At 37.1% G+C, this 26,212-nt stretch overlaps 1 protein-coding gene across 6 annotated transcripts in view; it reads left to right on the top strand.

Annotated features, from left to right (window-relative positions):
• Positions 1 to 275: 275 nt before the first annotated feature.
• The window catches only part of wnk3 (WNK lysine deficient protein kinase 3), a 52,453-nt gene continuing 26,516 nt past the window's right edge, over positions 276 to 26,212 (top strand). For 3 of the 6 annotated variants that reach the window (XM_065285768.2, XM_065285769.2, XM_065285764.2), the window contains exons 1-5: positions 276 to 870; positions 7,281 to 8,271; positions 23,832 to 24,004; positions 24,333 to 24,553; positions 25,270 to 25,427. In XM_065285768.2, coding sequence (XP_065141840.1) covers positions 7,585 to 8,271; positions 23,832 to 24,004; positions 24,333 to 24,553; positions 25,270 to 25,427 — 1,239 coding nt within the window. In that variant the 5' untranslated portion in view covers positions 276 to 870; positions 7,281 to 7,584. Of the gene's footprint in view, positions 896 to 7,240; positions 8,272 to 23,831; positions 24,005 to 24,332; positions 24,554 to 25,269; positions 25,428 to 26,212 lie in introns of all 6 variants that reach the window. The other 3 variants (XM_065285767.2, XM_065285765.2, XM_065285766.2) reach the window with 3 other exon arrangements.

Genomic DNA, 26,212 nt, shown 5'->3' with positions numbered 1-26,212 from the left:
TGATTAATCTATTACCATATAATACGTTATAATTATAATATGCGTATGTAGAACCACTAGGGGGCTCTTGATTTTTAATTTCATACGGTGCTGCGCAACCATATTGGCGTGTGACATCACTGTGTCGCGAGAGCAAGTCGAAAGCTTAACAAGCAGCCTGATCTCACGGTATTTTGATGTCAAACGACAATCGCTCTGTGCAAGCGCTGCATGCAGTTGAACAAGCTTTTCGACATGCGGGTATGGTTTTCTAGCGTACCGAGCAGAGAAGACAAAAAAAGCGCATGACTGCATGATCATATCACCGTATTATTTACTGCAATGCGAGCCACAAATTAAAGCTTTGAGAGCCGCAGGAGGATCTGTACCAGATGCTTGCCGAGACAACGCGCGACCCCGCGTGGACGGAATCAAGTGGTCGCGCGCATAGTTGGAGCACGCGGTACGAGCGCGCGTCTCTATCGCTAACCGAAAAAGGAGAAACGATTTTGCTCGATTGAACTACCACGGACGCTGCAACGACGGTTTTGTAAATTATGTAAAATAAATAAAGAAATACGTGTCACACTCCACACCTCTGAATACGTCGTCGTTGCATTCACCGGAAGAAAAGGTATGCTAAAAACCTCTCGGAATAGAAAAACGATGTTTTTTAACAGATGATGTGTCCAGAAGGAATTGCAGGATTTACACCCGCTCGTGAAAGAAAAGGAATAAATTCCAGCAAAGTTACACGACAAGTGGCGTTTATACCAGTCGACATGATGACGAACTGTTGACTTGAGACAGATAAATTGACTGAAAAGCTTTCAGCCAGCGGCTTTAACGTTAACGTTAGTTGACATAACGACAAGAGGATGCAGCACACCGGTGAGTATCACTGACAGCTGCTGAGGTAAATAATGATTAGCTTTAGTATTCACCGGGTTCATCTTAACGGATGTAACGTTATATTGTAAAATAAAAATCCATGTTGTGTACTGTAGCTGTGTTGTGCCTTTCAGACAGGTATCCCAAATATAGCTTAGCTGCTGCTAACACAACAAGGTGGTGCTGAAATTGAGATCGCAACGGACTGGGCGTGCGAATTTACCGCTTTCGCGGTATTTCGGGAATTTCTCTTTATACATACTACTGTACATGGCTGTCGTTAAACGGGTGCTGTTAACGTCGTTATCCTTTTTCTAAATGAGCCACCGTAAAGGTAGAGTACGATTTATGCAGTCTTTATGTCCCCATTTTGCTATACACGACCCGGTAGATTTTCGTGACTTTAAATTTATCTATATCTTTAGCCTTGCGTTGACGTTGAAGTTTTAACCTAATTGCACACGTTTGAATATTTACTGGTGCCGTGTCCTCTGTTGCTAAGGCATTGACAATGTTGGTCACTCTTCTGGATATAATATGGTGCCAATGTAGTAGCCCTGTTGTCTGCTCTTTCAAACAATAGATTGAGATGTGCCAGCTAGAAGCTAAACTAGTCAAAATAAGATTGACTTGAATCTTTGTGCCTGCATGTCAGATATAGAATAGATAAAAACACCAATAAAGATATCTTTACTATATTCTAGACAACATAAAGATTATAAACATTATAAACAACACTGACTTTCACATGCTTGATTTAGATTGGAGAAAAGTGTTTCTTTGTTGTCTTATTGGGAACAAACTTTATGCCTCTTCAGGTGTCAGTTGGTCTGTCTGCTTGTGTTTCAGATTTTAGTTTAGCGCCCTATTTGGAAATTACCAACCACTGTCTTGGTACTGTCTTTAGTGGGATCAAATTTGTTATTTTACAGTGGTTTGGTACAATACTTTTGTATTCTTCTCAAGTCAGGCTAAGCATGATTAAATTGGTTTGAAGCATAACACACAATCTCTTATTCCTAGAAATAGCTGTGCAGTAGTGTGTGGTTAAAATATGTGTCGGTGTGATTGGTCAAAAACCAATCAATTGTGACAGCAAATTACCCAGCCCACTTATATCACTGCCTGAAGCAAGTGCACAGAACCACAGTCTGAAATTATTGATGTTGAATGTTTCATGCTGTTCACCTGTTCAGAATAAACTAAAAAAAGAACTTGTGACCACCGTCAGACCTCTGTTGCCACACATAATTAATTTAGTTTGTGGTGGGCTAAGCCAAAGCGTCATCTGGTTTTACTAAACTGAGCTATTTACCATAGGGCAAACTTAGTTGCAAACTAGGCTGTTAATTATGTAGATACCTGTAGTAATTCTAGACAGACACCATGGGGTGGTTTCCCGGACAGGACTAGGCCTTAGTTTAATTAGAAAATATAACTAGTTTTAACAAATGCTATACTAAAAACATTACCTGTGTGCATTTTAGGCAAAACAAAGGGCACTGGTGTATTTTAAGATGTGTCAGTGCAAGGTGTTTTCAGTTTGGACAGCTCTCACATTTATTTTAGTCCAATCCGGGAAACCGCCCCCATATCTCTATGGGTTGAGTTTAAAATAAATTGTTATTGTCCTGTTTGCTTATCAAGAATTGAAGAAAGCTACTAAATGCCACCTCAGTCAAAACTGAGATAATGATATTGACCAAACATTATAGACGGTTCCATAGGATGCACGTGCCGTGACATGTTTACGTGTCTGAGCCGAACTTTACCTCCGGTCTCTGTTTGTTTAATGGTCTGACTAGTTGCTAAACTGAACTCTGGAACAAATACCTCGTCGAAAATAAAAAATGTTTTGGTTTCTGAGGGAAGACGCCGGTGATCATGGATTACCGCTATTTGATGGGAGGTTTGGCAGCCGATCTGTAGTTAAGATTGTATACATTATATAGTACACATTTTACACGTTAACGTTAGCTAAGTGTAGTTTTTGATATGCTTAAGCTATGATTTAAACTCATCTACTTTTCGTTTATTTTGCTTGTTATCAGAAATAAACTACTGTTAAAGGACTTTCTTGTTATTGATTCTTTGCAGAGTTTACCGGAAGTTACGTTTGTTCGACGATAGCCGTTTGTTTATTGTTACTGCTGAAACCATCTATACGTTCATGAAATACTTTCGCTTCAAATCTGCTAAATCCTGGCCTCAGGCCATTCAGAAATACCGGTTTGTTGGCAGAATCAGATAAACGATTTTTCAGCAAGTCCTCTAAGTACACTGCAGAAGAATTAGATGAACAATGGTGCAGGTAGGTCAAGATGCAGTTTTTTTAACCGGTTTACAGAATATATTTGGATATTTGTTCAGAAAGGACAGTGAGCTGTGACTGGAGGCTTTTAGAAGTAGATTTTTTTGCCATGTACTTAGAGGGTTTTGCGGCGCACAATTGCAGTCAAATGTGTTAATACCAATGAAATGACTAAAGTGACATTTGTGAAAATAATAAGGTATTTTAATCACTTACTACTAACCTTTCATTGCCATTAAAATTAATTTACTGAACCTAATTACTGGTTTTGCCAAAAAAAGTGTGCACGCACTTAGAGGATTTTGCAGTGAAGGACAGTCAAATTTGTTAAATATCAATAAAATGACTAAAGTTCCATTTGTGAAGGCGTTTCAATTATTTGACTTATAACCTTTACATTTACATTACATTTTTGCATTTGGGCTTTTTAAATAAGGTCTGTTCATCTAATACTTGCTTTGCCCTTTGTCATCATACTCATTCTCTTTACTATCCTTTTAGTTTCACTCAAGTGTTTTGTTGTTTTTGTTGCCCTGGAATTTCAACTATTGTTACTCACAGTAGCACGTTTCATCACGGGAAAATCTGCCCATCTCTTTATTCTGAACGTGCAACAGCCCCCATCTCCCCCTCTTGTTTTTTTCACACACTTTTTTCCCACCCATTTCACCACAACCCCCCTTCTTCTCGGCCCCCCCTCGATTTTTTTTCTCCCTACCCACAATTCTTTCCTGTCCCTGCTTTTTATACACACTTTTCATCTAACTTCATAATAGCCAACCCCCCCAGCCTATCTGTCTGCCCCCTCCCAAAACACACACACCCCCCCTACGTTTTTTGGCTACCTCTTTGTCTGCCTCAGTACATCAGTAGATCCCGCTCAGTTCCAGGGAATTAATGTGTGTGTGTGGCTGTGAAGAGAGCAATGAAAAACTGCGAGGGTGCTAGGGCTTAATTTTGTGTAGCGTCTGTTGTGTTTGGAGTTTCAGAGCTATTGAGGGAACATAGCAGTAGTGAAGTGAGAATACACTTTTAACAACACTGTGAATAGTTTAGCTGTACCATCATTAATAAAATAGCTCAGTCATAATGTTACTTAGACATTTAAAAAATCTTGTCCAATATGGGTTGGACTTTCTGAAAGAATATAACAGAGAGAAAGTGTCGCTGCTGCGCATGTCAAAAAGGATTAAATCGGATCAAATTGGCAATACATCTGGGCGAGGCTGAATAGCATATGTTTTGTTCAATACAACATGCTTCACTGAATAAGCTGATGCACCTAACTAAAACTACCTCAGTGAGGTGACTGGGCTTGCCTTATGAAGGTTTGCCCAAAGCATTGTACTGTATGCAGAACATATTTACACATTATTATACAGCTGAGTTAAGGTTGCTCTGTCTAAAGATGCAATGATGCATTAAAACCATTATAAAAATACCTGCTTTGACAACACCTCGGCCCCTAGTGCTGACTTAAAATGTAATGTTAATTTAGTTTCTATATGCATATTTGATATTTAAACATTTAATTTATGCATGCCATCTGTTTAAGTGCCCTCTTTCATAGTATATATGATGCTTCAGATGCTGCATTTTCTTCAAGAACCTTGCAAGCTATATTAAACAAATTGCGTTTTATATGAATGAGCACTGCAGTATTTGTGCAACTTGGTATGATCTGAAATGATCATGTCAAATGAGTTTGAGTGACGTGTGTGCTGTATGACTTTGACGCTCTGTAATTACTCTGCACTGTATGGTGTTTTCATTGGAACTCCTTGTCCTCAGGACAGAGGCAAATAAGCTCGTTTAAAGCATAACTTCCTCCTCCCATGGTTTGTTTTTCCATGTCATCTTATTCCCAAACACTCAGCTCACTATTATTTTACTGTGCATTATATTGCTGTAATTACTTTGGACCGATGGAACTCCTGTTTTATGTCATTCAAGAGAATCATAACCATTAAACATGAGGAATAAAATCTGAAAGTCTCATTCTTTTACCTGGCATGTTATTTTCAGGAAGATCATTGAATGAAAGGAGGAAATGCTCGTTTTAGGCGTAGCATAGCTAATGGCATCCTTAAATACATTTTTTAAAATAGTCTAATGTGAAAGAGGCGCACATACCTCCCATCCCTTTGTGTATTTAAAGTTTGCATTTGAGTGTGAGAGAAAAGAGGCGAACAAAATGTATTCAGACTGTCAACTTGCATTTTAGTAATATATTGTCTGCGGACGGATGTTAGATAAACCTGAATTGCCAGCTAAACCCGAGTTGCAAGATATTTTCTGAAGTAAATGTATAACCATAATCAAAACAAAAACATTTTAGTGATGTTACTTGTAAGTACAGGTTTGAACTCGAAAGCCTTTTGTAGACATGCATCAGCTTATTTTTGTGCTTATTTTTATGAATACTTAGACATAAATTTATATGTAGGCCTAATTCTTAACCAATAATAGGGCTGTTTCACTTTCACATTTGTTTTTTTCAGTATTTTTTTTTCTTAGAGTAAGAAACCCCTTACCATGTTGTTATCATTGGCATGCTAAGAAACTAACCAAACTGGTAAAGACAGATGGTTATTAAGAGGAGAATGAAGATAATGATGTTACCAGGAAAGGGATGAAATGCGATAAGAGGCAGGGTTTAATGGGTTAAAGGAAGCATTGACAATTACGAAAGCTTGCGTCAGGTGTTGCTGTATTTAAATACCCAAGGCACACTTATTAAGAGAACTCAATATTCTACGACATGTAATGTAAACATGAGAGGCTATAATGCTTCCTATCTAGGGGGCAATACTGCTGACTACAATTAATATTCCATTTTAGTGCATATGTTCCCTTAGCGATAATCTATGTTGGTCACTCGTACTGCATCCTCTGAATTATTTAATCCTAAAGAGCCTTAATGCCTTCATTTATAATTAATCACAATTGAGTGTTGTATACCTTTAGATTGAATAACATTTTTAGAGTTATAATGTACCATATTTGAGTTATTCCTAAATCAGGTTTTGGGTTTCTTAAGAATAAGGAAGTTCCTTATCTTGAAAATACCTGTTTAGGGCCTTACTGAAGGTTCTCTTTAGCAGATGTCTCCAACCCTGTTGGATTTTTTACTAACAACATAACTCCCATAATTATTTTTGATTTACATTATATTATTTAGTTTTGGATGTTTAAAATTTACCATGCAGCTACTTAATTGTAAATTCTATTAATTGGCAATAAAAATCACAATTACAATATCAAGGTGAATAATTGACAATTATTATTTTTATCATAAGCGTGCAGCCCTAGTTAAGCCTATATTTTTCTTCAGTGATGCATGTCCATATTTTATATAACCGATAATTGAAGAAAGCTTTTAGTTTGCAACCTTTAGCAGGTTTATTTACAAATTATAAATTTGTTTTGCAGGAAGTGTTTTGGCAAATTGAGCTTCAGACAGCCATAACAGGGGTAACATATCAAACTTGACGTGTTACTGGGAAATTTCTATATTAGTTTATTAGTTAATATGTAAATGTGATGTATATTTGATATTAGGGATGCTTAACAATCGTGATTAATTTATAGCAGAATAAAAGTTTTTGTTTACATCATATATGTGTGTAAACTGTGATTAAAAATTATGTATATATAAATAAATATGCACACATGCATGTATCATTTTAAGAAAAAATATATATTATATTTTTTAAATATAAATTATACATAAATAAATATACAAATGTATAATGTAAACATTTCTTAAATATATACATGCTTGTGTGTGCATTTTTTTATACAAAGCTATTATACACAGTTAACACATACATGATGTAAACAAAAACTTTTATTCTGCCATAGATTAATCGCGATTAATCGTTAAGCATCCCTATTTGATATGTTTTTCTTTTGATACATTGCATTTTTTGTACCTTATCTTAACGCTCACAAAATAAGAACAGTATTTATTATTAAATAAAAATCTTAGAAATGCTGTTAATTGAGCCAGTTACTGAACAGTAATGGCCTGTGTTTTTTTTTTTTTTTTTTTTTTAGGATACACTTGAAAACAATTCTCCATTTATCTGTGTTTCAGTCACTTCTGGAGAAACTGTAGAAAATGAAGATAAGGAAAGTATATAAATAACTGAATTAAACTGTAAGGATATACCAAGAAGACAAACACTCTCTGATACTCCTGTAAACTCAAAGGAACATTGAAGATAAGAACAAAGAAGAAATAATTTATCCTTTTGCTGACAACTGGCAACTCTGGAAGTGCAGCTGAGGATCATCACTGGAGGGTGAGAGGGTGATCACAGAGAGAGAGAAACGGAGACTGACAGAGAACCACAGCACAGGAGGGGGCGGAGGAGGAGGAGGGGGAAAGGTCAGTCGCCATGGCGACAGACCCAGGAGAACCCACTGCCACAGAGGAGTCCTCTGGAGAGAAACCTGATGGAGATAGGGAGGAGGAGAATGACCAGGACAACAGCGCTGCCCGTGAGGGAGAGGGGACGCACGGTACTCCATCTGGCATTGTTTCCACTGAGACGCAGGAAAGGAGATCATGGGGAGCAGATGGAGCTGAAGGAGGTGCAAAGGACAATAAAGAAATGAAGGTGCCAGTTAAACCTCTGACCTTCATGTCATCCTCCCCAGCACCCCTCGAGCCTTCACGGAAACGGGAGAACAAGCGTTTTTTCCGGAAGAGTGTGGAGATATGTGAAGAGGATGACGAGGTGGAGGAAACCCCTGGTGCCCCCCACAGCGCTCCTCACCTTGAGTTTTGTGCCTCTGACTCCGTTTTCAGCAGCGGAGCCCAGCAGTTACCCGTTAGTGCCTCTGCCGCCCTGGGTGAGGATGGCACACAGGACCCTGATAAGAGTGGACTTGCTGCACCCACTTTGAAGGGAAAAGAGAGAGATAGAGAACAGGAGGAAGAGGCAGGGATGAAGGCTGTAGCCACTTCACCGGGTGGTCGCTTTCTCAAATTTGACATAGAACTTGGAAGAGGAGCATTTAAAACCGTTTACAAAGGCCTGGATTCAGAAACCTGGGTGGAAGTTGCCTGGTGTGAGCTGCAGGTGAGTCATTTTACCCACAACTTGGTTAAAGTTATCCTCTTAATGTGTTCAACTCAATCAAGTTGCAAAGATTTTGAATTTGTTTATAGACGGTTTCATCAGATGCACGTGATACACGTCTGGATCCGAACCTTACTTACGGTTTCGTTTTTTTAATGGTCTGACTAGTTACTAAACTGATCTCTTGAACGAATTCCTCTTCGAAAATAACAAATGTTTTGGTTTCTTAGGTAATCTATGTGTTGTTTTTTTGCTTGTTATATAAATAAACTACGTTTAAAGAACTTTGTTGTTATTTATTCTTAGCAGAGTTAACCGGAAGTTACGTGCGGACCGCAACAGCCGCTTGTTTGTGTTGTTACTGCTGAAACTGTCTATATTATGTGGCAGTAATTAGCATTAGCCGTGTTTCTTGAAGATGGACTAAATGTTTTTCTACCCAAGTGCTTATACCTTGCTGGTATGAGGATGTTGTTACTCAGGCGTTTTTCCAAGCTTGTTGGTGAAACCGTAGCCTCTCATGTTTCCCCTGAAACTGTTTCAGTTCACCGCAGCAAGAACAGTAGGAAAAACAGTTTCAAAGTCAGAGCTCAATAGCTTTATAGATTACACAGAGAGTAACCGTGGGAGAGGGGTCAGGCCTACTCACGGCGCAATGAACTGGACAAACAAAAAGACTCAAAGAGGCTTACTTGTTTTGATGTGAATTTTTTTGCCTTCCACTATGCTGAACCTATTGTTGCCCACTGTGGATCGCAAAAATGCACTACTGAATGGAGGGTCTTTGCGTCAGGGACCCGTCTGTTTTACAATGCTATTGTCAAAAGGGGGGTGTGCATAAGTAGACGCTTGTCATGGGGCTGCACTGACTGCTTACCGCAACAGACTATGACGTGCTGTAGCGTATATATTTTCGTGCCATGTATCGTTCTCCACAGAGCATCTGAGAAGAAACCTTATTGCATTAAATGGTGCTGGTTATAATAATTGGCAAATACAAGTCTGTGTACGTTAATGCCAGCTTTGTACGAGGTTTAGTGAAGTGGATTATTGATTAAAAGGTTAAAGTGGCAAGTAAATCATGAGTCGGATCAAAGTAAATTTATTTAAACAATGGACATGTACATGGTTCCAACTTATTTAAATTCCCTAAGGGATAAAGGCTGTCATTAATGTTCAACACAAATCTCAACTTAGCCTGCCATGGAAGGTGCTTTTCTTATTATTTTCTTGAAAAAAAATGTATCAGTTTTCAGCCTTAATTTTTAACTATGCTAATGTTGCGTAGTTCCAGTTGAGTCACCAACATCATGAATTTTAATACACTAAAACCCCTATTTAGTCCACTTATTCAATGGGGTTACATTGTTCTGTTGCACTGTTTATACTGCTGTTGGGTTACAGGCCTACCTCCTTTCTGTTTTGTCTGTCATGAATAGACAGTCTATGTCCTTCATCAAAATGACAATTTTATTGTTAGACAGCTGCCGGAAAATGGCAACACAACACTTGTACATTTATGGCAATTCTGCTAATATGGGCACAAACTGTGAGCTAATAGAAAGATTTCGTCATAATTCAGCTTTACATGTTGTTTAAATAATAGAAAAATGTTCAATAGACAAAGAGGTTGTGGAGATAATGTTAATGATGTTGTTGTAGGATTCATAGTAATAATTATGTCAATAGAGAGGCATTTATGGATTCATGGTACTCAGAAGGGATACGGAGAAAATGTAAAATAGCAAAGTAGCAACTGAATGGCCAATGTAATGTTTGTTCTCAGTTCTCCCATGTGGTTTGTTTGGTTGCTTTGTGTTGTAAGCTTGAAGTCATGTGTTTGGCTTGCAGCTAATTACACACGTACAAGCGCGCACACTAGGGCTGTCACTTTTGTGAAAAAATCATTTTCGATTTTTAATATATAAGTGTTCATTGAATCGATTGTAAAATCGATTTTCCATGTCTAAAAAGACGTTTCCATTTTCAACGCCAAATAACAGACAAATGTAAAGAGAGCGCCTGAAATGCACAAGTCAGCAATATTTCTTATTCATTGTCATTAAGTTTCGTGCAGAATAAAAAACAGCAACAGTAGTGCAACATTCTCTAAAAAAATATGCAGAGTGGACTACTGCCATAAATGAAAAACATTACTGCGGGCTTCAACCGGCTGCTTTTATGATTTAGGCAATTCAAAAATTATTTTAAATAATGATTCGATCCATTTCAAACAACTGTTCAAAAATGAAACTTTAAATAGACTTACTTGAAGTTGAGAACATGCTGTGTATTTTTTTTATTAAACGTAACCGACACTTAGACGGCACTAGGCAGGCATAATGAAATGCGCAAAAAGACTAGGGCCATTACAAATTATTGGTCAGGAAAACAAGTCGATCAACATTTTAGGGGTCAAGAGCAGAGCGTTTTTCATTCACTATATGTCCATCTGTTGAGAAGACGCACTCCGACCGCACTGATGTCCCAGGGAAACTCGGGTACTTCGTTGCCAGCTGCGTATTTTGTACTGCCAATCTTCCATCACAAAAGCGGGTCGCTGTCAGCTCGCAAGGGTGGCTCCTTGTCATAACTCCTTCATCTCCTGTAAGGTCACAATTTCGACGCTGTCTCGTGTTGCACAGGTTTATTGACGTTGTCCTCCATTTTCTTTGCAAAACACTAGATGCAGCGATTGAAAGCGTGAAACTATAGGTGCGTAAAATTGCTGGGTATTTTCTGTCTAGCTTTCGCACACCGCACTTTCGGAATTCTTTATTTTCTTTTTCTGCTTGTTTGTGAGTTTTGTTACATCTATATTTTTAACTGTTTAATTCTTTTCAAATTAATATAGTGTACATATTTGGTTAAAATCGATTGCCTATTTTCGTTTTCGAAACTTTTTTGGTTGGTCCGATCGATTGTGCAATCGATTTTCGAACGAAAAGTGACAGCCCTAGCGCACACACACACACACACAATTAGTGTTTTAACACAGTTTATGAAAGTGCTGTCATTATTTGAAACTTTTGTTAACAATAAAAATAATTGCATTCATATTTTAAGGGCTGTCGTGATTAAGAAAAGTTTAGTGATGATTAAATGTTATAGAAAAGTTTGTGATGAATGTAGAGGTGTTCAGGTACCATCTTTCTCCACCGATTCCGATAGCTAGGCTTAGGGTATCGGCGGCTACAGAGTACTGATCCGACACCTGTATATACAGCTGTATATACTACTAGCCTTGTGTGAATTGATTAAATTATTTTACGTCAGATTTATCCCTTAATTGAAAACAAAAACTTTTATTTGGCAAACAATTAATCATTATTCAGCCCTACTAGAGATACAAGCTGTCTCATGTAAAGTATGTAAATCTGTTTCTTTTTGCTGACGCCTTTCACTCAATATAAAAAAATCAATATAATCTTCGTGGGTACACATTAATCACGTCTATCATGTGAAAAATGATGTGCTTGGCTTAAATATGCTTGTCATTTCCAATCACTGTGTGAACTAATCCCATTCATGTGAAATGCAGTCAGATCAGATGTTATTGGTTATGACGTTTGTGGCTTTCCTCAATAACACAATCAAAGCATCCTGTTCCTTTCTCACTCATGAATCAGTGGATGTGTAAACTATAAAAACAGAACTGTGGCGTTCTCACCGAGATGAGATTATATGAACATGAAACAGGTGAGGTGTAAAGATTCACTCTCACAGTTAGCACACATATCCTGTAAAATCACACATGAAACGTCCTTCTCCTAAAACTGTTTTATTATGAAAAAACGTATATATGCAAATGTAAGAAACAAATTATGCATTAGTAAACACATTTTATATATAAATGCACACACATGCATGTATATATTTAAGAAATATTTGCATGTATTTTGCTGGGGCTACTCAGTGTAGCATTGAATCTTAATCTTTTGTATTATTTCCTGGATATCCTTAAATGTTGAATAACCTATTTGTGTCCGTTAAGGTGTGAGACCTGGATAGCTTTGCTGCCTAATGATTAGTCAGACTATTCGTTTGCAGAATAAAAGTTTTTGTTTACATTATTATTATACACAGTACATCAACAAATATTATGTATATGTAAATACAAACACATGTATGTATATTTTAAGGAAAAATATATTGATATAATGAATATTTTTATTTATATATGATTTAAATAATATGTAAATATATAAATGTTTATACAGATGCAAATATTTCTTAAAGCAACCGTATGTAGGATTGTGGCCAAAACTGGTATTGCAATCACAAAACTTGTGGCTAAAACTGGTATTGCAATCACACAACTGGTGGCCAATACACAAAATGACAACATAAACATCAGTTGAGGGCTGCAACTTCACTTTTTAAATGACTATATCCTGGCCAGACCACTGTTGTCAGTGATATAAGTATTCTAGTGACATATTAGGGCCATTTTATGATTAATTGATATCCATTTTTACATACTGTTTCTTTAAATATATACATGCATGTGTGTGCATTTTTATATACATAATTATTATACACATTACACACACATTTAATATATAAAGAAAACTTTTATTCTGCAAACGATAAGTTGTGACTAATTGTTTGGCAGCTCTAGCTTCTCGCTTGCACACATCCATCCTACACAGAGGTTGCGTTAGACTTTTTCATTGTCTGTCATTTTGACGAACAGGGTCATAAAAAAGTCTTCAAAAAATTATTATCTGTCATTTTAAGAGAATAATTAAAAGCTGTTGTTTTTGTTTACATTTTCATTTTTAGTCATGAATTTACAAGACGAGCATATAATTAATTTTTTTTGTGGAGTGCCGCAGGGATGACGTTTTCCAGGTTTGGCCTACAAAAATACACTATTTTATCAGCGTATGCGCAGCGCTGTGTTAAGTCAAATGCGTATTTGCCACCAACTGAACAGGGCTGGAAATTAGATTTACAAGTTGTAGTGCAATCTGTCAAAATGATGAATGGCTTTCATATTTTTGCACCAATCGGTCAAAGACTGAAAATTTTGGTTAATGAGACCTTTGTTCATTTAATTCTGTATATTGAAGGAAATCTCCCATCTGTTATGTCCATATAAATGTAGTGAATATCAAAGAGTAAGCAAAAAGCATCTCAATTTATTATTCTATTTACTACCTCTCTCCAGCCATATTGGTACCAGGCGCCAGTAAGTAAAACCGTGAAGGTTAGAAGTCATGTTGTTTTGTTATTCTGTTGGTAACATATTCTCTTTAAATGGACTAGAGATAAAAGCAGCATGAGCATCAGCCTATAATGTGAATTTGGCAATGTTTCCAAGTAAACAAGCCTGGCAGAGATGGCTTGAGAGATATTCTGCCTCAGGTTCTTTATTAAAGATGGTTTTGTCTGGCCAGTGTGTCCTTTAATGACACCTTGCCTTTTAAAAGCTTTAAAGTCTGTTGTTTAGCATGTATATTTATTGTATACTGGTTGTATGTAGTGCAAGATGTCCAAGTTTCCCTTCCTTTTCTGTTATCTCCTAAAGGCCAAGCATATATTTCTTGACTCACAATATGTAGAACAGAGTTGAATAGACTGCGCATGTCTCTGTCAGTGTAAAGTGCAAATCAGATTTATTGTGCTCTCTGCTTCCTGCAGCTTTGTAGTGGACTGTGTGTTCAAACTACAGTGTTTTGTGTTGCATGTGTATGGGGTGTAAAGTGTTGGGAGGGTGTTCTCTCTGTCCTTGTGATTGAGTGTACTGGGTGATCCAGGGAGTTAATTACAGTTGGTGCCCATCAGGCTTGAACAAAAAGCTTGCATAGACAGCACAACTGGTTGGATACAAACCTACCAAAACAGACCAGTCGGCAGATCAGTCAGCCCCAGCTTACAGTAGCTCCTACAACAGGCTGTATAACTATATATTACTACAAAATCATTACAAAATCATGATAAGAGAGGGTTGCTGTTTTTAAAGGGGACATTTCACAAGACTTTTTTAAGATTTCAAATAAATCTTTTGTGTCCCCAGGGTACGTATGTGAAGTTCTAGCTCAAAATGCCATATGGATCATTTATTATAGCATGTGAAAATTGCCACTTTGTAGGTGTGAGCAAAAATATGCTGTGGGTGTGTCCTTAAATGCAAATTACCCTCAAATGGCAGTGCCGTGGTTGGATAGTGCAGATTTATGCCTGGCTCACACCACAGGATAATCGGGCCGAATTTACCCCGATTTTCCCCTCCCGAGAATCCGAGGGAAAATCGGGCAATGGACCTTGATCGGCTCCGAAGTTCGGCCCAGATTATCCTGTAATGTGAGACGTTTAAAAGTCTAAACTTACACCTTGCGATATGCTCTCAAGCAAATCGGGGCCGCCCCGATCTTATCAAACATGTTTGATATTTAGGATTTTAAATCCGCATAATTACGTCAGTACTTTCACAATAATCAATGAGAGACGGAGATGATTGACAGCTTTCGGGACCGCGAAACAAGCTGCAGTACGGGTAGACAGCGCAGCCGGAGAAATAGTTTGTGGAAGTTAATGTTTCATTCTACTTTCATTCTGCGACAACTGCAGCTCGTTGGGGCAGACAGGCGATTTAAAATATCGAAATGAATTCCTCGCTTGATTCACGTTGTTCACTCTTTTATAAACATTATCTAAAATATCTTAAAAACAACAGAACATGATGATGGTCAGTCACATCACGCACCTGCAGCTATTCTGTGTATAGAGGAAATTTAATAAAATAAATAGGCATACACGAAATATGTTGCACTTAAATAATTAGCATATTAACAAAACGAATTTAAATTGATATGACGATTTTCAGTTCTTTTTTGTGACGTGCTCCACAAACGCACAGAAACTGATTGCTGAAACACCGCACACTTGTGAATCTGATGCGCCTCATTTCCAGAATTACAACGTTTCACATTAAATTACATATTTGTCCAGAACCATTGGTAATGTAAATACTGAATTTAACACTAGACACTACACTGCAAGATAGAATAGATTAGAATAAAATAGAAACTTTACTGTCATAATAAAACTATAATGAAATTTGTTTAGAAGCTCTCAAAGACCAGTAGCCTCAGAAGAATAAACAAGAAAAATAGAAATTACATAGTATATAGCTAAAAATAATACCACTGTAGAGCAGTATATATACACAGTGGAATTAAATAATGCAAACAACAGTGCAAAATAGAGTTTAACCAAGCATAAGTCATTTAGCAGCAATGCTTATAAACCTACAATAATATTCCTGTTAGGAAGAAACAGGAAAACAGAGCATTGATAGAAATAGCATACATCACTTAATAGTAACTCCTAAATGTGCAAAAAAAAAAAAAAAAAAAAAAAAACCACAAGTGATATATAGACTAGCCAATTATATTTAAAATATGTTTTTAAATAGATGTTTAAATTTAAGTAAATCTTGCATAAGGATAAGACCTGAGTTGGTGCTAGATTGTGCATACATCTACAGTATGCATTCAAACACTGCCGGCATAACACATCCTTAAAACATATCATGATCATTGCCATAAACAAGAGCTGAGGAGGAGAAATCACCTAGGTTTCAAAATGAAAGCTGCTACTTTGTAAATATTTAAAAAGAAATCATAATAAATGTATCATAATCTTCATTCCTTTATATACTCTTCTCCTGAGGTGACGTGAAGTGCTTGCTCTGGCAAGATAATCCTAATAATATCCTTTAGTGTGTGATGCACTAGGATTTTAAATTCCTGTAGTGTGAGCATGTTTAAGATTTGAGAGAAGAATATCTGACAAGATTCTCCTTATGTGTGTGCTGCAACCAGATTTCATAATCTGCCAGGATTTAAAAAATCCTGTAGTGTGAGCCAGGCATTAGGGCCGGTATTGTCCCCTTCTGACATCACAAGGGGAGCCACATTTCAATGAGCTATTTTTTCACATGCTTGCAGAGAATGGTTTACCAAAACTAAGTTACCAGGTTGTTATTTTTTACATTTTCTAGGTTGATAGATGTACTGGGGACCCAATTATAGCACTTAAACATGAAAAAGTCAGATTTTCATAATATGTCCCCTTTAAGATCAGCCTGGTTTTAGTGTGTATTAAGAAGCCTGTAACATAGCAAAACTTATTCAGTGTAACAGGTCGTTGTTTACAAACATGTTAATGAGGGACACAAAATGTAGCCACAAAATACACAAGGCAGTGTCAACCTATAAATTGCACAGAAAATTCCTTTAATTCGCATAATATGAGTGCTTTTACCCCATCTGCTGTGACCGGGTTTGCACTGTGAGAGTTGCATTGAGAAATGCGAAGTGACATGATGTGGGGTAAATAGAAACTGAGGCAATGGCTCAGTGTAAACGTCCTCTTTCTGATGGTAGAGCTCTAAGCTCTCTGTAACACAGTCAGGGTGACTTTTTGACCCCTATGTAGAGTTAAAGGACACAGATATCACAAATATCACAAAAACACAACTGGTGCATCGCTCAACGACTCATAAACAAAGCAGAAGTACCATAGCAACCAAAGCACTTAGTTGAAAAACGCTGGCAAGCACCCATAGTTGGCATCGACCTGGTGTTTAAAGCATGGGGCAAGTGACTTAAACTGCAATTCATCAACTGGCAGCTAGAGGCTGGCTCCAAAAGGGAGTCAATTCCCATAGACCTCCATGTTAAAATGCCCAACTTTACAGTAGAAAATAATATATTTACAACCTGGTACAAAAAGTTTTGTAGGTCTATATAGCTTATTTTGCCCTTCATGACAACTGTGAATTTGTTTTTGTAACTCATCCGTTTAAAATCCAGCTAGACGGGTGTGGTTTTAGCAACCAGCCACCTTAGTTTCACCCATGTCCCGCCTCTTTACCCATTTTCGGTTATCTGCGAGTGATGCGTGGTGACGCGCGGCCAAGATGGCGACTTCTGGAACCCCCTACCTTAAGCTTCAAAAAAAGCACTTCACAAATTTATGGGTGATGTTACGGACACTACGTCCATATTTTTGTACAGTCTATGGTTTAAACGCTTTGGTGTACACGATCCCTAAGTGATGTTGTCATCTGTGCTTTGTTGTATAAGTTCTCAAACTCCATTTTGGTGGTGAAAAATATCCACATCAAGAATCAAGAAAACCATTCCAGCGAAATGCTCTGTTGCTCCCGTGTAAACAGTTGTTTGTAACACGTTTTAACAATGTCGTCACGGTAGCAGAGGCGGTGAAACTGTAACGTTAAGTGTATAATCCCACCCACTCTGAAGATGCACTAAACTATGGGTAAAGCGAGCTGAACCCGTGTTCAGTGGTACCCATAGACTGTAAAAAAAGATGGACGAAGGCCGATTGCTTTGAAGTCGCCAGTGTCCCGATACGGAGCTGACATTTTGGGTCTTGAGTCTGCGCATTGGCGATTTTGGGACCAGTCCTACACAGTAGTGAGCAGGAAGTAAAGCCGCAAAATCAAGGCCCCGCCCTCGCCTCGAAGAAAGTGCGCATATCACAGCTGTCAATCATGATGTGTCACCACCATTTTATAGCATTAAATAACTAACTAATAACAAACTTATTTTAAAAACAAACACTTAAATTTACATCAGCGTGATAAAAACTACAGTTAATGACAGAAACCAGCTTCGGAAAAAAGATAACTGAAGTGTAATTAAATTGTTGGTCTCAAGTCCCATTAAATAAGATGGGGGCGGCGGAGCTTTATGACCTATACTGGGACTAGTCACTGGGGGGCGATCTAGATGTTTTGGCTTCAATTTTCAGGGCTTGTGCTGCAAGCTTGGTGGTACCGTACCGAGCCACACTATCAATTGGAAAAGCGCCATTTGTGTGTTCACACTAGGCTTTGACCAATAAAAAATTTGGCCGAAACGAGTATTTTTACTTTTTAATTATGTTGCAGATAGCTGACATTTTATGTATTTAATAGATGTAAGCATAAACGGATGTTGAGCAGAAAATTATGCCAAACCCATAAAAAAATCTGATGATATGATATTGACTAAAGTTTTAAAGTGAATTGTTAAACTTTCGCCTGTAAATGTATTTGTTTTATGATATGTGGGCACACTTTATTTCAGTTTTAGCTGCAAGACCAATTTTGTGTAGAGTTAGCAAACTATTAGTGTGTTTGTCATGATTTGCACCCCAATCAGTTACAATCAGTGTGGACAGACATATTGCTTGTTGCTTAAATCTTAAAGCAACTAATTGTCAAAATGCTAGTTTGCTGTTACTAACAGTAACAAACCACACCTACACGTGCACACCTGTGCATTTGACACGGATGCACAGAATGGCAAGCATGCATGTGTCTTCGTAGTGCACTGAACCAGTTGGTGTTGTATTGCTTTCACAGTGCTGGTGTATTACAGTATCTGTGTTAGTAATATGAGCTAACCATCCCTCCCTTACCTCTCCACTGCAGTTAAACCCAGACATACATACAGGTTGCATAATTAAGTGATTGTATACATGATTACTTTAAATGTCTGTGGGGATTAGAGAACTTGGTTATATGTTTAAAGGGAGGTAGAGTGGGCGACCTAAACTTAATTTATAAACTCAAGTGTACACAATTGTGTACTAATGCATATCTCGAGTTTCATTAGCACACTCAGCAAGGCCGGAGTTCAGCAAGCATTCATAGACCACCTAACTGATAACTAAACCTTCATGACAGGTCATAAAGTGTTTCTTTTTGTAGGTCAGTCAGGCTACCCTTGGCTTTTCTTTATTTATGACTGACCGTAACTTAACTGTAATGTGACAATTGAATAAACAACATAAAAGTTTGTGTATGTGTTTATATACACTCCCAATATTTGTGTGGTTAAAGCTATGCCCAGTTTATGCTCATAGCGAATAAATGCTACAATTAATTTAATCAATTTTATATCTCCAGAGGTTGTGAAATCTCTTTTCAATGGACATGGAATATTAGTAAGTCAAGGACTTTCAGATATACTGAAGGTGCTTTTTAGATCGGTGGTCAAAGGTCAGGGCATGTGACCCAGAGGATTTAGGTTCTTACTGATATTTCTAAAAAGGTAAATGTCACCCTGATAAATGAGTCAAAATGGTTGTTGCCCCTGTGGTTTTTCATGCCATCACTAATGATTATCTAAATTCTCAGCTTTTGCTGACCCAGGTAGCTGGACATAGCACAATAACAGGACAAGAAACTTCCATGAAAAGGGTCAAAGGGCTTGTGCAACACAGAGATAGGAGATGCTGTATAAGACACTACCTCAGCAATGAGTTCATCAGCAGGACTATATGTGGACACACAGATACACACAGCTCAGCATAAATGCAAATTGCATCGTAAAGCAGGAAGCATTTGTCAACACAGAAACCCTTGGTTTAGTGCTGGAAATGATCAAAGTTCAAGGAACAGAGGTCTTACATTCAGTGACTAAGGCTGTGTCCCAAATCGTGCACGTCATGTGATTTTCGGCGCCACGTGCACACGTCTGTTAAAGAGCCATTCACATTATAACTATATTAACTTTATTAGCTAATTCGCTTGTGAGGTGCAGCTCGCGCAAATCGTTTACCTTTAATGGCATTAGCTAATATTGCATATTTGCTTTAATAAAAACGCTTGTAATTGTTCACATGTGAATATGCTATTCTTGTTGCATATACACAGTGGGTAATCAGCAGATGTCCTCAACTCGCTGCATTTGTGTAATATCTTAGCTTCTGGCGTTGTCAATGTAGTAGAATAAAAAGCATTACGTTGTCAATTTCACAGCAATTGCATCAGTGCTGGTTATCCGAAGTAATTTTATGTTGTAGATTTCAGCATGTCATCTGTCATTTCAAACGCGCGTGATCCCAACGATATTGTTCATTGAATCTTAGTTCATTTAACTTAAGCATATAAAATCCATTAAACTAAAACATTCAAGTAAAACAAACTATTATATTATATTTATTGCACATTTTGTAAGGAATACCCACACTCTTTGTGCCTGAATATTTTGATTTGATTCACAGAATAAACAATTATAAGAACTTTAACTACTTAAATATTTGTTAATAAAATGTCATAAAGTTTTAAGCTCCAATATTATTGAAGTTGTTTTGTTGTTAATTATAATTTTGTGAAGTCACTGTTTGGGTGATCAGTGTTTCCTTACATGAACCCTGTTCAGAACATTTTATTGTATTTCTCTCCACAGTGCTGACAATGCATGTCAAAAAACACAGTTTTCTGTGCGTTTTTGTAGAGAATCAAGTTTATTCAATGACTGACTTATACTCAATCCGTCATGAATTTTGTGTTATAATGCCATTTATAACACTAAGAGTAACTAAGTCCATAGAACTATGTAAAAGAAAATAACAAACAGTAAATACAGTCTACCATACAACAGTCAATACGATTTATTAAATGTTTTTAGGACAGCAATGCTTCAATATTTTAAAAAGTGACCGACTTTACCTAAACGATTAAAATTATTCTAACTTCTAAAATAAAATAATTAAGTGACATTTAATTAATTATTTATTTTTCATGCATTATTAAGTAGATTTCATTTGATTTAAAGGTGGAGTGCACAATGTTTGAAAACGAATGTTGATATTTGAAATCACCTAAACATACACGCCCCTACACCAATTGAAACTGGACCTTCTCTTGATAGACCCGCCCCACACATACGCAACCCCAGCAAGGATGTTGGTTAGAAGGCACGCCCCTTACAGCTGATTAGCTACAAGTGTGTTTTGGTAGTCGGCCCGACTCCCTTTTCCAAAGCGTTTTCCAAAGCACTTTAAGTTGTACTTTAAAAAAGCATTTACTTAAAAAAGTGTGCAAATTGTTACAAGGATTTTTTTGGTTGGTTTGTTCAGTGTAGTTCTGGTGTGAACTCCTATTCTCTTTAATATGAAATGATTTTTAAAGCTATGTTTTTATAGTTATTGTTATAATGTGAATGGCCCTTAAGTCCACAAGACTGTGTCCCTTTGTCTTTTTAGGTTTGAAAAGAGTGCTCATGGGCCCCCCTTTCTCGGTCAATATGCATCCTTGAACCTCATTACCTCATTGGCCTCTTACTGTGCATTCACACCAGCCGCGGAAGAGGCGGCAAGCGCGGATGATTTACATGTTAAGTCAATGCAAACACGCGATTAGGCATCCTGCGGCGCGGTACACGCGTTAACCAATCAGGAGCTTGCTGTAGTAGTGACGTGATTACAGGAAGCGAGCGGAGTGGTGTAGTCTCCGTGGAGTCGCAGAAGCCCCTCCCATGACGCGGATTTCCGCGTGAATTTCTCGAATGACTAGAATTTCACCCGCGGCTTTCACGCGAGAATGAAGCGAGTGAACTCAAATGTTCAAGTGTCCAACTACGCGCGAATAGCGCGTTTTTGCCGCCTCTTCCGCGGCTGGTGTGAACCCACAGTTAGAGATTGGTGCTCCAATTTTGAATACTTCTTTTACTAAAAAAACATTTAAAATCTGATCTACAGCAGTAAACACAGCAGCTACACCTGCGTTTACCCAACTATTTTAGTTGAACGCATTGTTTTCCTCCCTTTTGGATGTCTATTTTTTAATAAAATGTCAATGTAATGTTGTAAAAGTAAGGGTGGACAAACGCACCTGATAGTCAATATCTGGTCTGTCTGCATCTGTGGTTTTAAATTTGCTTAAACAAAAAAAAACTTGAAACTTGTTTTAGACTCAAGTCAAAATGTTAATTTAACATTTTTTTAATGATATAAAATTGCATTTAAGCTTGTCTATGCAATGCATTTATAATAATGTAGCTATATTATGGTAGCTATACATCATTTGAACATTAATGCAATAACTGCTTAGTAAGCTGTAACAGGGAATGTAGGAAGAGAAACCAAGAAACCTCAAGTACCACAGAAGGCCTTCTAGAAGTAATGTCACGATCATTGATGGATAAGAAAAGTGTTAAGAGTGGATAGACATGATCTATGGATAAATGTTTAACAAGAAACAAACCTCATTACGTTGCAAATCAGATTGTACAACCTAAAACAGCCTCCAGAAATTAACCATGTTTGTTGATGCATATACCACAGGCCGTTGTTGTAAAGTAGTTTATAGAAATGAAAGGTAAATTGTGTCTATAAATCTTACGTAGTGATTTTGCCAAGCTGTGAGAGCTGCAGTTTATTTAATTCAGTTGGTTTACTGTTGTAGCTTGAAGAAAATGGAAACTGAAGCAATGAGGTTATTGTTATCTTTGATCTAAACCTCTATATTCTTTCTAGGTCCAGCAAATGAACATACTACTAGCCTATAGAGGATAGAAATGTCAAAATATCAATATGTGTATTTGTTTTGTGCTAGTGTACATTTGCTAAGAGATCTAATCATTTTTTATCTGTGAAATAATATAGATGTTCCTTCATCTCACAGATTAAGGATTACAAGGCTTTTTTGGCTCTAGTGTCAGTTTTGATTCATTGGAGAGCAGAGCTGAATCACAGCTTGTTCATTTCATTTAAAAGCTTTTAAATTCAGTTTTTGAATTAAGTTGCATATTTTTCCATTATAATGTCTTAAAGTAGACAATATGTTGACTCATTAAATGTATTTTATTAATAGCATGTAGTAGATTCAGTAAGCTAATCTTATCTATATTCTGCTGAATAGAAACTGTGGCATGTGCGAAGGAAGGGGTTTAATCAGCATCCGCCGCAATGTGGCAATCTGGTCATGGTCGCCACTGTAGCTGAAATGTGATTTTTAGGATGCTGGGTGTTGCCTCCCTGTCATGTGTGTCTTTTTTGTTATCGCCATCTGGTGGTCATCAATAGGTAGTGAGAGCACCATGGTGTGCTGCCTGGGAGGAATCATCTTTTCATTTGTGTGTACCCATGCTAAACCAAACAAGCTGCTTTCGGCATGTACAGTACCCCCCATCTCCCTCCATCCCACCTGAAACAGCGCTGCATTGAAACAACCAAAGATGGCAGATTCGCTGATGGTTAACATATTGTAGCGTGTTAGGGAGGGTACATTCTTGCAGCAAAAACTGAATGGATACAAAGGTTTAAACATTCCTCTCTCACACAAGACATTTTTTAAAGGGGAACACATTTCTAGTGGCTGAAAATGGCTCTGAGCTATGCGGAGATTCATAGTTAATGGGGCAATAAAATATAATTAATGAGTACTTTGCTGTTATAATTAAAATCACATTTATATGAAATCGCAGAAAAGATGATACGGGTATTAACATGATTAATAAGCACTCGCCTAGAGTGGAAAAAATTATATCCTTTAAGTCATTGAGATGATTTGAAACAAGACCCAATCCGTTTCATAATTATTTCAACCATGATCAGGTCATTTGCAGTAGCAGAGCAACAAATGCCTTCATACTAAATCTGTTTATTTATTGTCATCTGCAAATTATTGCATGCCAAGCATTTTATTGTTTTTAAATGTAACCGAGTTTATAGTTCATCTTTTGGTGTCATTCTGTTTGATATTAAATGTTTAAAAAATGTTGTATTGTACGTGTGTGTTCATGTATCAGGATCGAAAGCTGAACAAGGCGGAGCAGCAACGGTTTAAAGAGGAGGCTGAAATGCTAAAAGGCCTACAGCACCCCAACATCGTGCGTTTCTATGACTCCTGGGAGTCCGGTCTTAGAGGAAAGAAGTGCATCGTTCTTGTGACAGAGCTCATGACCTCAGGAACGCTCAAGACGTGAGTATAATGGTTTATAGAAGATATAATAATCTAATTATAAGATTAGGAGCATCAAAGTTTTATTTCAACCATTAATTTTACTATGACTTCAATCTTTGACATGACCTTACTCAGTCAATATTAAATATATCAAGGTTATATTTTCACAGAATGTCCTTTAAATTATCTAAGATGATTTCATATAAAAACAGTAAATCACAAAAAATGACTTTAGCTAGGTTTTCTCAGGCAGGGTCACGTATACTCAAATTGCTTTCCATTGTGTTTGTTAGTAGTTTCACATTAACTCAATATTAAAACCGGTGCATATTTTCTTTTGTTTTAGGTACCTTAAGCGTTTTAAAGTAATGAAGCCCAAGGTTTTACGTAGCTGGTGCAGGCAAATTCTAAAGGGTTTACAGTTCCTGCACACACGTACGCCACCCATTGTGCATCGTGACCTCAAGTGTGACAACATCTTCATCACTGGCCCCACTGGGTCGGTAAAGATTGGTGACCTGGGCCTCGCCACCCTCATGCGGACGTCCTTCGCCAAGAGTGTCATAGGTCTGTGCTGTTGATTCAGTTGTTAATAGTTTGTGTGCTCTAGAGGTTTCTCTAGCATGTTTGACTGACATTTTATGACCTTTCGGTTAGACAGTTGTCCAGAAAAGAGGTCAGATCTGTCACACAAGTGACTATGATTATAGTGTCAATCGAGAGTCCTTGAATCCACACAAGGCTCTGTTCTTTCCTCATTTATCTCATATGCTGTTCTCACTCATATTGCCTTTGCAGCAGTGGATGTCAGTAAAGAGCTCTGCTTGCAGTTCCACATTATCGACAGCTGTACTGTATTTTAAAGCGTAGAAACATCAATGTCTATTGATTTCTTTTGTTTGAATATCTGCTGAAAAGACAGTATAGCGATGGATATTCACATGAGGGCAAACTAAAGAAGCACATTATTTTTAACATGGAGGGGGGGCTTCGCTAAAATTTTACCGCCGGTACTCCAGGGTGATGTATTGATCAACTTTTCAATAAAAACTTTTTTTTTAATCTTCATATTCCCAGATTTAAACAAGAAAGCATGTTTGGTTGTGTTTATAAAGGCTGTCCCTTTTTATTCATGACTATTTGCATAGTATAAGTGGCTATAGTCCAGTTTAAAAGGAAAACACCAAAAAAAAAAAACTATTTGTGTTGCAACAGTAGATAATAATGATTACAGTTGCAGACAGAGAGCAAGCTGTCATCCAAATGATGTATTGATTCCCCAGGGACTCCAGAGTTTATGGCCCCTGAAATGTATGATGAACACTATGATGAGTCAGTGGATGTCTATGCTTTTGGCATGTGCATGCTGGAGATGGCTACATCGGAGTACCCATACTCAGAATGCCAAAATGCTGCACAAATCTACCGCAAAGTCACCAGTGTAAGCCTTTATATTTATTTAAAAAAAAATTGTTAATGGGTGATTCTCTGAATTGGGTGCCTTTTGGGTCATACTTTTTTTAAAATATATACCTTAAATAGTTATATTTTTGATCATTTCATGTGATAGTGGATTAGTCAAACCTTTAAGAAAATACATTTTCCCACCTCAGGCATGAAATTCTAATCAATATTGAGTGTTTTTTTCCACTTGGACTTGGACCCTGTTTAAATATGATTTAAAAAGATTTTCAAGTAAATTCTTGTAGAAGCTTTTCAATGAGATGTCCCTTGTTTGATATCATTTATTGCATGTAGAATTTTTTTTTTAATGCTCACCATTTGAATACCAAATCAGGTCATGAAAACTGTATCTAACATTGGTCTTCATATCTTATCACAAAATATGCGTTAACATTAGAATTTAATCAGGCTTTCATATTTTTTCAGACTGTCCTGTAAATTCTGCACATAGCAAAACAAACTTTGACCTAATTTGTCGTTTTATCACCAAAATATTAATAAAAACTATCAAATAACAGGGTTGAACTCAGCATAACGGGGTTGAAAATGATAACAGGGTTGAAGTGATGATCATCATTTAATATAGCATGGATTTCTTACCTGTAAAATTAATGATATCACATTCAATAAAATTGTATTTTATTAAAGTTGGCAAAAACAAACAAACATTTTAATAAGTATTTAACATTAAATCAAAAGAATTAAGGATTAATTGATCAAAAACATCAATCGATCTTTCAATTTGGTTTTATTGAACATAAA

Source organism: Paramisgurnus dabryanus, chromosome 21 (assembly GCF_030506205.2).
Source record: "Paramisgurnus dabryanus chromosome 21, PD_genome_1.1, whole genome shotgun sequence".
Classification (NCBI taxonomy): Eukaryota; Metazoa; Chordata; class Actinopteri; order Cypriniformes; family Cobitidae; genus Paramisgurnus; species Paramisgurnus dabryanus.
The sequence above is the reverse complement of the archived record's forward strand: the minus strand, read 5'-3'. Positions and strand labels throughout refer to the sequence as shown.